This window comes from Lagenorhynchus albirostris, chromosome 1 (genome assembly GCF_949774975.1).
Source record: "Lagenorhynchus albirostris chromosome 1, mLagAlb1.1, whole genome shotgun sequence".
Classification (NCBI taxonomy): Eukaryota; Metazoa; Chordata; class Mammalia; order Artiodactyla; family Delphinidae; genus Lagenorhynchus; species Lagenorhynchus albirostris.
Genome location: NC_083095.1, coordinates 163,215,986 through 163,230,171, shown reverse-complemented (window position 1 = coordinate 163,230,171; position 14,186 = coordinate 163,215,986). Strand labels below are relative to the sequence as shown.

Genomic DNA, 14,186 nt, shown 5'->3' with positions numbered 1-14,186 from the left:
TAGAAAACTTGAATACCTCAACCAACTAAACATCTATAGAACAGTCCACCCCACACAGGAGAATACACATTCTTTTCAAACAAACATGAAACATTCTCCAGAGACCAGGCTCTAGGCAAATTTTAAAAGGGGACTCAATTTTAAAACACTGTAATCATACAAACTATTCTCTTCAACTACAATATAATTGAATTAGAAATAAGCGCTGGAGAGAAATTTGAAAAACCCACAAATACATACTTAGAAACATTTTTTCCCAAATAACCCATGGTTCAAAGAGGAACCACAGGGAAATTACAAAATATTTTAAACTGAGTGTAAACAAACACAACATGTCAAAATTTCTGTAATGTAGCTAAAGTACTGCTTGGAGACAAATCTATAGCTTTAAATACATATATTTGAAAAGAAAGACCTTAATCCAATAACCCAAGATTCCACTTTAAGAAACTAGAAAATATAGCAAACTAAACACAAAGTAACCAAGGAAGGAAATAAAGTTTAGAGCAGAAATCAGTGAAATAGAAAACAAATAATGAGAAAAAAATTAATAAAAGCCGAATTCACAGAGACAGAAAGTACAATGGTAGTTTCTATGGGCTGGGGGAAGGGGAGAATGGGGAGTTTTTAAATGAGTACAGAGTTCTAATTTTGCAAGATAAAAAGAGTCCTAGAGACGGGTTGTTCAACAATGTGAATGTACTTAACATTACTGAACTCTACACTTAAAAAATGGTTAAGATACAACAAGGACCTACTGTATAGCACTGGGAACTATATTCAATATCTCATAATAACCTATAATGGAAAAGAATCTGAAAAAGAATAGATACATATATATTTGTGTATAACTGAATCACTTTGCTGTACACCTGCAACTAACACAATATTGTGATCAACGACATTTCCATTAAAAATAAATAAATAATAAAGTTTAAAAAATGGTTAGGATAGAAAATTTTGTTATGTATATTTTACCACAATTTAAAAAAATCATGTGAAATGAAAGCAATCAGGGACTTCCCTGGTGGCACAGTGGTTAAGAATCCTCCTGCCAATGCAGGGGACACGGGTTCGATCACCAGTCCGGGAAGATCCCACATGCTGCGAAGCAATGAATCCCATGCCCCACAGCTACTGAACCTACACCCTAGAGCCTGCAAGCCACAACTACTGAGCCCACGCACCACAACTACTGAAGCCTGTGCACTCTAGGGCCTGAGTGCCATAACTACTGAGGCCATGTGCTGCAAATACTGAAGCCTGTGCACCTAGAGCCTGTGCTCTGCAACAGAAGCCACTGCAATGAGAAGCCCCGCACACCTCAAGGAAGAGTAGTCCCTGCTCGCCGCAACTAGAGAAAGCCCGCATGCAGCAATGAAGACCCAACACAGCCAAAAATAAAAAAGCAAGCAACCAGCTACAAATGACTACATTTTATAGGATTCCATTTATATAAAATGATTTAATAAAAGCTAATTGTTGATAAAAATAAAATAAAAAAATAAAATGTCTAGTAAAGGCAAATCATAGAGATACAAAGCAGATTAGTGGTTGTCTGGGGCTGTGAGTGGAAACAGGCATTGACTGTAAAAATGCACGAAGGATCTTTCAGGGATGATGGAAATGTTCTAAAACTGGATTGTGGTGATAGGTGCACAACCCTATAAATTTGCTAAAAACCATGAATTATACACTTAAAATGGGTGAATTTTATACTTTATATGCCAATAAAGCTGTTTTTTTTTAAAGCACATAGTCACAAAAGTAATAGAAGAAAATAAAGTAGGAAAGGCCTTGAAGTAAAGGAGGTTTTTTAAACTGACCTGAAATCCAGAAGCCATGAAGAAAAGATGGGTAAATTTGGCTACCCAAAACAAAATAAAAGAGCAAATAACCAAAAAAATCTGACAACTATGCATGGCAAATTATACTATAAGCTAAATCAAAAGACAAACTGGGAGAAAATATTTACAATATATACGACAAAAGACTAATCTTCCTATAAACAGCTCCTAGAAATCAATAACAACAATCCAAAAGGAAAATAGGCAAAGGATTATGAACTGCTAGTTCACAGAAAATGAAATAAAAACAACTCCAAAATCATATGAAAATATGTTCAACCAAACTGATAATGAGGGAAATACAAAGTAAGACTGTCCTGAGATACCACTTTTCATTTATTAGAATGGCAAAAATCTAAGTCTGAAAACACACAATGCTGGCGAGACTACAGGAAAACGTCACTCTCACTTTTTTGTGGGGGTGGGGGAGAACAATGTAAATATATTACCTATTTAAACTATTCATTAAAAACCAGGAAGAGGGGGACCTCCCTGGTGGCGCAGTGGTTAAGAATCCGCCTGCCAATGCAGGGGACATGGGTTCAAGCCCTGGTCCAGGAAGATCCCACAAGCCGTGGAGCAACTAGGCCCATGCATCACAACTACTGAGCCTACGTGCCACAACTACCGAAGCCCACGCACCTAGAGCCCGTGCTGAAGCCACCGCAATGAGAAGCTTGGGCACTGCAACAAAGAGTAGCCCCGGCTCGCCACAACTAGAGAAAGCCTGCATGCAGCAATGAAGACCCAACACAGCCATTAATCAATCAATCAATTAATTAATTAATTTTAAAAAAACGGAAGAGGGAGTCCATGAACTTATTTTAACTACCTTGTCTTTCTGAGTCACTTGACACTTGATTAACTTTCTTCTAACTCCCTCATCCCTTGGTTTCTATGTCACCGACCTCAGACCCTGACCTCTTCTCTGGCATCCCATTAAATACAAGTGTTCTAGCAGTCCAACCTTTGCCCTTTTCTCTTTCCATTCTGCATGCAATCTTGTCTATTCATGGTTTCAATTACAACATATATGCTGATGACACCCAAATCTCTTCTCCATACCAGACCAATTATATCCAATTGGTATGTATATCCAATTACTTACTAAAAATCACCTAGATGTTAAACAGACACCTTAAATTCAACACATCCAGAGCTGAACTCAATCCTTTTCCTCAAATCTCTTCCTCCTCCCACATTCTCTTGGTGATTAGTATCACCATCCACCCAAGTCCTCTAAATTTTATCTCCCCAACATTTCTCACATCCATCCCATTGGCTTTATTTCTATGACTATTGCCTTACTTCACGTCTCATCTCCTCTTACACAGACTACTGAAACAATCTGAGAGTCCTACCTCTAGACTTGTATCCTTCTAATTCATCCACCTATATATAATTATTGTTCGCAAAGTGAAAATAAAATTATTGAGGTGTCTGCTCAGAAACTTCTCTCAGGGCTTCCCTGGTGGCGCAGTGGTTGAGAGTCCGCCTGCCAATGCAGGGGACATGGGTTCGTGCCCCGGTCTGGGAAGATCCCACATGCCGTGGAGCGGCTAGGCCCCTGAGCCATGGCCGCTGAGCCTGCGCTCTGCAGCGCGAGAGGCCACAACAGTGAGAGGCCCGCGTACCGCAAAAAAAAACAAAACAAAACAAACTTCTCTCACTACCTATAGGATAAATTCTGAACCTCCGAGTATACAGGGCCTTCCATGATCTGGCTCTTGCTATCTTCTCCACTCCTATTTCTTGCTACAAGTGATATTCTAGGCTCAAACCATAATTTAGCTTGTAATGCAGAATATCATAGTCCTTAACAATGCTACTACATGTAGCAATAACTGCATAACGAATCAAAACTAAAAGTTACATATTCTTAATAAGTCTAGATGATTAAAATAAAAAGTTAGGTTCCCTGTCTTAGTAAGACAATCATCAGCTTCTAGCAGTTCCAACTTAAGAGACTCATTCCGCGTTTTTGACAGTTTCCTATCCCTGAGGACTCCTATAGCAAGAGAAATAAGACCACCAGAAGCAGTATGCTTTTGGTGGCAGAGCCTACTTGAGGGCTCAATTAGCCCTAGAGCTTTCTATCATAAAGGTCCATGGGGACCTTGATTGGTCCAACATACACAGAGTAAACATGTTCACTATATTGATGATATCACAGTGACTAGACTGGGTGGTTGAAGCTCATGACCTAGACACCTTGGTAAACACATATATGGCCAGAGCGTGAGAAATAAATCCCACAGAAATTCCTATCCCCATGAAAATTCTTGGGGTTCAGTGGTCCCAGTCATGTTAAGATATCCCTTCCAAGATGAAGAACAAGTTGCTGCATCTGGTTCCTGTTACTACCAAGAAATTTAAAGCCTAGTGGACCTCTTTGGATTTTGGAGGCAACATATACCTCATTTGGGTGTGCTACTCCAATGTATTGACGTAGTAAACCAATTTTGATCCAGTTTTGAGGAGGGCTGTGCAACAGGTCCAAGCTCCCATCAAGCTGTTCTATCACTTGGACCATAACACCCAGCAGATCTCATGGTAACTGAAATACCTGTAACAGATGGAGAGCCTCTGGCAGTCCTCTATGGGTGAACAACAGCACAGGTCTTTGAATTTGGGGGCAAAGTTATGCTATCCTTTGGAGAACTATTCTCCTCCTCTGTAATAGCTTCTAGCTAGCTGCTGAATTCTAGAAGAGACTAAACACTAGACCATGGATCACCAAGTTACCATATAACCTGAACTCCTCAGCATGAACTGGATGCTGCCAGATCCACCAAGCCATAAAGTTGGGCATTCACAGCAGTACTCCATCATCCACTGTAAGTAGTATATACAAGATTGGGCTCAAGCAGGTCCTGAAGACACAAGTAAGTTGTATGAGACACAAGTGACTCAGATACTCATGGCTCCTACTCATGCTACATTGCTTCTTCTCTCTCAGCTTACACCTCTCGCCTCATGGGGAGTTCCCTATGACCAGCTGACTAAAGAAGACTTTAGGCCTGGTGTTTAGATGATGGTTCTACATGAACCATCTAGCACCAACTGAAAGTAGACAGCTGTGCCATGACATCCCCATTCAGGGTTCACCATAAAGGATTATGATGAAGGGAAATCCTCCCATGGGCAGAACTTCAAGTGATACAATAATTGTTTGCTTTTCCTGAAAGGAGAGATGGCCACAGGTGTGGATTTACACTGATTCAAGAGTGACCAGCAATTTGGCTGGATGGCCAGGGACTTGGAAGATATATCACTGGAAAGTTAGAGACAAGAGGTTTGCGGAAAAGGTATGTGGATGGAGCTTTCCAAGTAGGTACATAGAATGTGAAGATATTTGTGTCCCACCAAAGAATTACCCCAGCAGAAGAATATCTTAATAATCAGGTGGATAAAATTACCTGTTTTGTGGATGTCTTAGCCATCTTTCCTCTTTCCCTAGCCATCCATGTCTTACCCAATGGACTCAGGATCAAAGTGGCTGTAGCAGCCAAGATGAAGGTTAGCAATGTGGACTTTCACTCACCAAGACCAGTTTGGTTCTAGCCAATGATGAGTGCCTAGACTGCCAACTGCAAAGACCAACAATGCCACCATTCCTGATACTGGATCACTTCCAGCATGGAAGGGGCAGCAATTTCTTCTATCTAGAATAGACTCTGTATATGGATCTGTCTTCCTTGTCCTCGGTATTTCTGTCAAAACCACCATTCATGAACTTACAGAATGCCTTATTCCGCATCATGGTATTCCATACAACACTGATTCTGACCAGGGAACTTATAGGTAATTAAAGCACAACAGTGGGCACATAGTCATGAATTTCACTGGTCTTACTGTGTCCTCCATCATCTTAAGTGGCTGGCCTGAAAGAACAGTGGAACAGTAGGCATTATCAATTTATTGTCTCTCAGCACCAAATCCATCCTTCTTTGTGTTACCAGGCTGAGCCTATAAACAAGGGCACCTTTTCCAGTTGGCTCAATGATGTTAGGTTTTATTAATAAAGGGACTGCAGGGCCACAGCAAGGTGATAGAGAGTGGGAGGGGCTTCTCTTCCCATGGAGTGTTTTTATTTCACCCAGTAGCTAGTGGATCTGTGTACTGGAGGTCTCTTATTACTCACTTCAGAGACCATCACAGACTGACTCCTGCCCACACACACTCTGGCAAATTTCTCAACCTCCCAGCGGGCCACTTCTAAGGTCCAGCTCCAGCTCACTGCTCTGGCAAATGTCATTGCAAGTCCCTGTGACAGCCACACCCTCTCCAAAGAGGTCTACATCTCCGGTTAAGAAGGGGTGAAGGGGGTTGGAGGGAGGTATTTTGCTAGTTCTTTCTTTGTTCACTCCCTTATCCTAGAAGGTAATAACTGTTTTCTGCATACGCTATTTCTGAACACCTTAAGAGTCCTCTTTTACACATTTTAGTGGTTGAGCATCTTTGCCAGTTAACAATTCTTTGTATTTAATTTTTCCCTGTTCAATTACTGGTGTTGTTTCTATCTTCTGAGTGATACAAATGGCCTTTTGAAGACAGCTACAGTACCAGCCAGACAGCAGCAACACTTTGTTGGGCTGGGATAATGTCTAATGTCCTCCAGTATGTGGTATATGCTCTTAATCAGCAACCAATATCTTCTGTAAGTAGGATTCACTAGTCCAGAATTAAAGGGTGGGAATGGAAGTGACTCCTCCCACTACTAATAATCTGCTAGTGAAATTTCTGCTTCCCAGCCTCATAGTTTTGGCTGCTGGTTTAGAAGTTTTCATTCCTGGGAATTCCCTGGTGGTCCAGTGGTTAGGACTTGGCGCTTTCACTGCCATGGCCCGGATTCAATCCCTGTTCGGGGAATTAAGATCCCACAAGCTGCCCAGCGCAGCCAAAAAACAGAAGTTTTCACTCCTAAAGGAGATTTCCTTCCACCAGGAGACACAGTGGTTCCATTAAACTGGAAGTTGAGTCTGCCCCCTTGCCACTTTGGGATACTCATGCCAGTGAACCAAAATGCAGGGAATGGGGTGGTTATTTACTGGCAAAGGGGATTGACCCTGACCATCAGAGAAAAACAGAGGTTTGTTACTACATAATGAGGGAAGTGAATATATAGGAATATAAAGAATCCTCTGAGGCCTTTCTTAGTACTTCCATGTCTTACAATAAAAGTTAGTGAAAACTATAACAATCCAGTTCAGGCAGGACTCCTCATGACATTACCCTTTAATAATCACGGTTTGGGTAAGGCAAGAAACTATGACCAACTTAGGATCCTGCTGAGAGCAAAAGGAATGTGGAATGGTTGAGAAGAAAGATGACAGCTACAACCATGTAGCCAATTACAGAAACAAAGGAAAGCTGCATATAAGACAGAAGTATAATCTTGCTTTTATGTTTATTTGAAAAGTGAAATATGATTAAAAGAGGTGTGTATAAATGCTGAGTTGACAAAGGGCAGACTATAATAGTTTTGAAAACTACAGTAGTTTTGCCAAATTGGCTTAGCTAGAACTAGGCTTCCCCAAACCCCCCTCCATGTATGGTTCTGAATTAGATTTAGCAAAGAGAAAGCTGCCCAAGACCTAGAAGGTGAAAGAGTAGCAGCAGCTGCTATTATGCTGAAGGTCACTGTGGTTAGACATGGTGAGAGACAGACATTAAAGGCCTGGCAGAATCCAGTTTGTCCTCGCATTCCCCTGCTCCACATCCAGAAACGAGCTGTAGAGGCAACAGCCTTCCACAGACTTCATCTACTCTCCTTTGGTGTGATTCCACTCCATCAGCCAGATGTGGAATCTAGCCCCAGATTCCATGGCAAGCTTCCGTCTACCCACAACAGTGCTACAGAAGAACTGGTGACATTCTGTTTCTGCATCTCTGTTTTAGACTCCTGACTCATCCAGCTTCTCCTACAATTGTATAAAATCTTATTCCTATAATAAATCCCTTAATTCTAAAATATTCATAGTGGTTCTGCTTCCCAGACTAAACCCTGACCGATAAGCCAAATTTTTCAGACAAAGCATTCTATCCCCATGAACATATTCTGTGTTTGGATACTCTACCTCACCTCCTTCCTTGAAGTCAGAAGACTTCCTTGAAGTCAGAAAAGACAACTCTTTTTTTTTTCTTTTTGTCTACACTGCATGGCATGCAGGGTCTTAGTTCCCCAACCAGGGTTCCAACCTGTGCCCCCAGCAGTGGAAGCACAAAGTCTTAAACCACTGGACTGCCAGGGAAGCCTCAAAAGACAACTCTTTTGAAGAAGAGTTATGGTCATAATTTCTGCTTAAGTGGAATTTGTCTTTATTGTTGGAGGCTTGTGCCATCTGGCATGAGAATAAATAATCATGCTTGTCTGTATGTCCATGGAGAGAATACTATGGGGGAAAAAAAACCTAAAAAATATGAAGTATCTAAGAACCATAACAAGTAAATGCCTTATCCTTACTATGGCACTGTATTCTAGATTTGCTCAAAGTTATACAGGATGAAGAATGATTTTTGGATGCTCAAGAAGAATATATTCGAGGACAGTAAGCGCAGTTTTTAACATAATTTTACTTGTGATTTCCTTGTGTATATAACAGAGACTGATGTTTCTACATTGAAACTTGGCAATTTATTACTGAATTTTTATACCCTGCCAGTGATAAAGAGTTTCCTGATCCTAAACAAGACCAGATTAGTTTTCAATAATCAAAAAAAGTAATGGATCTGTCCTCTGTGCTGTATATACCTCCTATTCGCAGCACACTTACTCATATTAGGTCCAAGCCTAGGAAGAATCTAGGCTTCTATGTGCTTCACCAGAGGGCCAATTCATTAAAAAAAAAGTTACCAAAGATATCCGGAATTCAATCAGGTATCACTACAATAGCCATTAAGAGTTAAGTGAACAGGACTTCCCTGGTGGCTCAGTGGTGAAGAATCCGCCTGCCAATGCAGGGGACACAGGTTCGAGCCCTGGTCTGGGAAGATCCCACATGCTGCAGAGCAACTGAGCCCGTGCGCCACAACTACTGAGTCTGTGCTCTAGAGCCACTGAGCCACAACTACTGAAGCCCGCATACCTAGAGCTTATGCTCTGCAACAAGAGAAGCCACTGCAGTGAGGAGCCTGCACACCACAACAAAGAGAAGCCCCGGCTCGCCACAACTAGAGAAAGCCCGCGTGCAGCAACGAAGACCCAATGCAGCCATAAAAAAATAAATAAATAAATTTATTTTTTTAAAAAAAGAGTTAAGTGAGGGACTTCCCTTGTGGCCCAGTGGGTAAGACTCCGCACACCCAATGCAGGGGGCCAGGGTTCAATGCCTGGTTGGGGAAGTAGATCCCACATGCATGCCACAGCTAAGAGTCCGCATGCCACAACAAAGACCCTGTGTGCCAAAATGAAGACCCAGCACAGCCAAAATAAAAAATAATAATAAGTAAAAAAAAAAAAAAAGAAGAGTTAAGGGATCCTAAGAGACTGAAAAACATAAAAAGAGGGACTTCCCTGGTGGTCCAGTGGTTAAGACTCAGCGCTTCTACTGCAGGGGGCAGGGGTTTGATCTCTGGTCAGGGAACTAAGATCCCACATGCTGTGAGGCACAGCCAAAATATTAAAAAATAAATAAATAAATAAAAAGAAAGGATCGTGCCAAGTCCTAGGGTCTTCAGATTTACGTAGGAAAACATACAGATAATTAAAATCCAAAGAAATGCAAAATTCAATCAAGTAATGCAAAAGGCCTAAGGAGGAGCTAATAAAGCAAATTCTGTCAAAGTCAGATTAGTCCCATCAGGGCTCAAACATGGATCTAGTCACATGCTGGCCAATATCCTCTGATCATTAAGAATTCTCAGCAAGCAGAGAATTACACATGAAAATAATATAAAAATTACTTGGCATGACATACTTATTTAGTGAATAAGCATCTTTTCACTCCAGGAAAATTCATAATTAAGAACAGAAATGCTTAAAGGAGATTATGTATAGTATTAATACTTTTATGTTAAGGGTACTGTGCATATTTGGTATCTTAAGTTTTTGTAAGTTTTGTAAGTTTTTCTTAAGTTTTGTAAAATTTAAGAGAATTTGGAATATAAAAGTAATAGGTCAGGTTTGTAATTCCAATTTAAAATGTACAATCAATTGTAGATTTATTATTTTAATCAGAAAGCTTACTATTTATACCTTATATTCAAATGTTGAAACATTTAGGAGAACCTAAGCTCCAGATTTATAAAAATTATATAAGTATGCAGTGGTGTTTGTTGAATAATCGATGTTCTTAAAAAGGAACTTCTTTAAATTTATAAGTTAAATTTAACGTTTTTAAGATGTCTGTTTATAAATTAGCCCAAATATTCAAAGGCCCTTAAAAGTGATTGTTAAAATTTGCTAGACCTGGGAATTCCCTGGCGGTCCAATCTGGCGGTCCAGTGGTTAGGACTTGGCGCTTTCACTGCCGAGAGCCTGGGTCCAATTCCTGGTTAGGGAACTAAGATCCCACCAACTGCTAGATTTTAAATAGGATAAGATTTGAAAACTGATTCTGAAAGGTTTAAGAACTTTGTTTTAAAATTTTAGGTTTTACAAATCGAATATTATGTTTTTAAATATAAGAATTCTAAACAGGCTTTTCTGCACACAAAGGTTACCTCAATGGGCATCAAGAAACTAACCTACAACCAGAGGTGTGCTGGAGCCAACCTGCTAAATTTTCAGGAATCTTGCAAGCTGGTTGTTAAACACAGTGTTATTAAAAATTAGTACAATTAAATTACTTAAAAAACAAAGTCAATAAATACTCTAAATCAGTTTCTAACTATTTTACTACATTTTACTATTATCTGTGTTCTTGAGATTATTTTTTAAATTTTACCTGTAAGGTGGAAATTACAGTTGCATGCTACCACATTTCTTCCTAATTCCACATTCAGTGATGTCATGTTAGCAGCTTGAAATCAACCATGTTGGAAGTATTTACCACAGAAACAGGCAAACTACAAATCAGGGTTCCATGGATTAAGAAAAGCCTCAGGAACACTGTGCTCTGACACTACAGTAAAAGAGCCACACTGCAAAGGGGAGAAGACAAATAGAATAGTACATAACAGCTAAAAGGCCTTTAGAGATCACCTAATAGTCTAGGGCGGTCCACAAAGACTCAAATAGTAAAAGGGGAGTTCTGAAGACAGTTAAGTACACAAAGTTTGAATAGAACAATGTTCATATACACAGTGAAATGAAACAGGCAGGAAGAGTAAACTGGGACAAGACTGAAACAGTGAGAAACGGCAGACTGTAAAATGACTGGGACTTACTTCAAATGCCATTCTAAGGGGGTTGGACTTAACCTACAAGGCAATGGGATCTACTGAAGGTTGGAGGGCAGGAGAGAAGACATTAATCTGAAAACAGTGTATTGGATGCCATGAAAGTAGTGAAACACTTTAATTTTGAAAACTGTGAAGGAGACAAAAATAAAAATTACATACCGTAAACAAAAGTCTTGAGTAAGGTCTTAAAAATCAATTAAAACTTACAGCTCAAAAGAATACATACTCTGTGATTCCATTTCTATCAAATGCAAACCAGGGACTTCCCTAGTGGTCCAGTGGCTAAGACTCCACGCTCCCAATGCAGAGGGCCCGGTTTCGGTTCCTAGTCGGGGAACTAGATCCCACATGCCACAACTAAAGATCCCTCATGCCGCAACTAAAGATCCCACATGCCGCAATGAAGATCCCATGTGCAGCAACTAAGACCCAGTGCAGCTAGCTAAATAAATAAAATATTTTTTTAAAAAAAAGCAAACCCATCTATATTGACAAAAAAGCAAATCAGTGGTTGCCAAGTGCTAAAGAAATGAACTACAAAGGGATCTTGTGGGTGACAGAAATGTTCTGTATCTTGATTGTAATGGGTGTATATAATTGTTTGTTTGTTTGTTTTTGGCCACGCCACACAGCTTGTGGGATCTCAGTTCCCAGACCAGGGATCAAACCCAGACCCCACCCAGTGGAAGTGCGGAATCCTAACCACTGGACCACCAGGGAATTCCCCTGGATGGAGTTTACTGTACTAAAGTATTCCTCTATGAACCTGACTGGAAAAAAAAATTACAACTCAAATTAATCAGACATTTGATGAAATTTCTAGTTTCCCTCTTTTCATCTAATTAGCTCTTGGTACCTACAGTCAGTATCAATTTTTTCCCCCAGATATTATGTGCAGGTAAAACCTCATTTCTAACTTTCCCTCATCCCATCCCCATGCTATCCAATCCTTCACATTCCCTCTTAACAATCTCTGGGAGGTTGCTCATTTTCTCCACTTGTATAATGGGAATAACATTATCTACCTCACAGGTGTATAAAGCATTTCACACATAGCAAGAGCTCAAAATAGTTACTGTTTTGCCTTAGTCATTATCTACATATTTATGCTCCTTGAAGGCAGAATCTGTCTTATCTATCTTCGCATTTCTCTCATTGTACCTAGCACAGGGTACAATAAACAGTAGGCCCAAAAGAAGAGTTTCTTCAAAGCAATGTCTCTGCACCTAGAAATTCAGATATGGATGAAAAAAAAACACTATACAAGTGAGAATCTAAAACGTTTTGTGCAATTTGGGGAAAAAATGATCAATTATGACTGAAGGAATTAGCAAACATGTCTAAGAAGAGGTCTGAAGGGGAGTAAGGGGAAGTTGTATATCTTCTTCCCTAAATGGTAAATATAAATAGTGCATAATAGAAGTCCAAGAGAAAAACCTTTAATAGTGACATCAGGACAATTCTTAACAGCAAAACACTGTAAAAAGGTCCGAGGCAAGCAAAAGTGGGCTCCACGGACACACTTGGTGTAGAAGACAAAAAGGAGCAACTTTTTCCAATGACTAAATAATTACAACAGTATTCCCAGTACCATTTGGAATATGATCTGTAAGTTCAAGACGGAGTAAGATTTAAGGACAAAATCAGGAGATGGAAGTTTCAGGATCCCGGTACCACTAATGCTGGGAGGTATACCCGAGAATCCTGAGGTATACCTTAATGCTAAGCGGACTCAAGGACAAGGGGAGTAAACGTTTCAACTCTGAACTCGGAGGTGGTTCAAGGAAGTCAGGACAGCCCGCTGAGACCCAGCTGTACTAGAAGGGTTGTAACGGGCTCAAAGTAGCCAAACGGCTTTTGTGGGGCCTTACAACCGCCTTCCCGAGCATCCCAGAGTAGCGGTGAACTGCTAAACCTAGCTACTGGAATCCATCGGAAGTCGCTGCGACTGGAGAAATCACGAGTTTGCCGCCTTACTAGCCTAAAACAATAAGCAACCCCAACTCCCACTTACAAAGAGCCCTACGGTTTCCACTTGCTTCCCTGCCACACAGGGGGCAATGGAACGTGAAGACCAGCCTTCCCGCTCCGCCCCTAGAAGGCCCCGTATCAGGCAGCGGCTAAAAATATGGGGCGGATAAAGCAACCTCTGGACACAGACCCCACAAAGAGATGGAATAATCCAGGCGTCAGACCCGCTCCGGCCCTCACACTGGGGCCCAGAGGTCCGCGGGGCACCGCAGTGGCAGCGTCGAAGGGACAGAGGGAACAGTGGGCGGCCAACCTCACCTGCCGCTTGTTCATCCGCCGCACATCGTCCAAAAAATCTAGAGACAGCATGGCGGGGCCGGCGAGGGGACACGGGCAGAAGAGACGGCGAGATGTGACCGGCAGGAGGAACGACTGGCGCACGGTCCAAGATCTCACTGGACAGAACCTCAGGGTGCCCGCACTTCCGCTTCCGGGGCGGAACCGGGGCGGAACCGGCGCGGCTCCGCCCCTTCGCCGGGGCAAGCAGACAAAGGGTCTCGCGACCGTCCTAATCCAGCCTCCTCCCCTGACCTCGCTGTAGGAGGGCTCTCGTACCCCTAACCTCGTCTGCTGAGAAGAGAATGAAGCTCACTTCCCGCTCACAGCCCCGTGGCCCCACACGGAGGCCGCCCTGCAACTTCCAGAAGGCGGGCCCTGGTGCACGCCTGGCCAATAGGGAAACGTGTTTCTGGAGTCTGAGGGCAGAAAAGGCCCCTGAGCGGCCGGCGCGGGGCCCCTGAGCGGCCCCGGTCGTGGGTCTGGGTGTGGCCGTGGATGTTCCGACAGGCCTTGCTTCCTCTGCTGCGGCCGGTCTCCTGCGCTACGGGAAACTGACGGCTGAGGTGTTTAAATAAGTGCTGTTGGGTAAGGGCGGAGGATGTGACTTTCAAAGCACTGCCTGACACTTTAAGGAGTTTAAGAAACTCGTGGCTGGAGAGGAAACAACCCGGTAGGATTAGAAAA

At 41.9% G+C, this 14,186-nt stretch overlaps 1 protein-coding gene across 5 annotated transcripts in view; it reads right to left on the bottom strand.

Moving 5' to 3' along the window:
- The window catches only part of SEC11A (SEC11 homolog A, signal peptidase complex subunit), a 51,250-nt gene extending 37,599 nt beyond the window's left edge, over nucleotides 1–13,651 (bottom strand). The window contains exon 1 of one of the 5 annotated variants that reach the window (XM_060157955.1): nucleotides 13,482–13,651. In XM_060157955.1, coding sequence (XP_060013938.1) covers nucleotides 13,482–13,532 — 51 coding nt within the window. In that variant the 5' untranslated portion in view covers nucleotides 13,533–13,651. The remainder of the gene's footprint in view (nucleotides 1–13,481) is intronic. The other 4 variants (XM_060157975.1, XM_060157950.1, XM_060157962.1 and 1 more) reach the window with 4 other exon arrangements.
- Nucleotides 13,652–14,186: the final 535 nt, after the last annotated feature.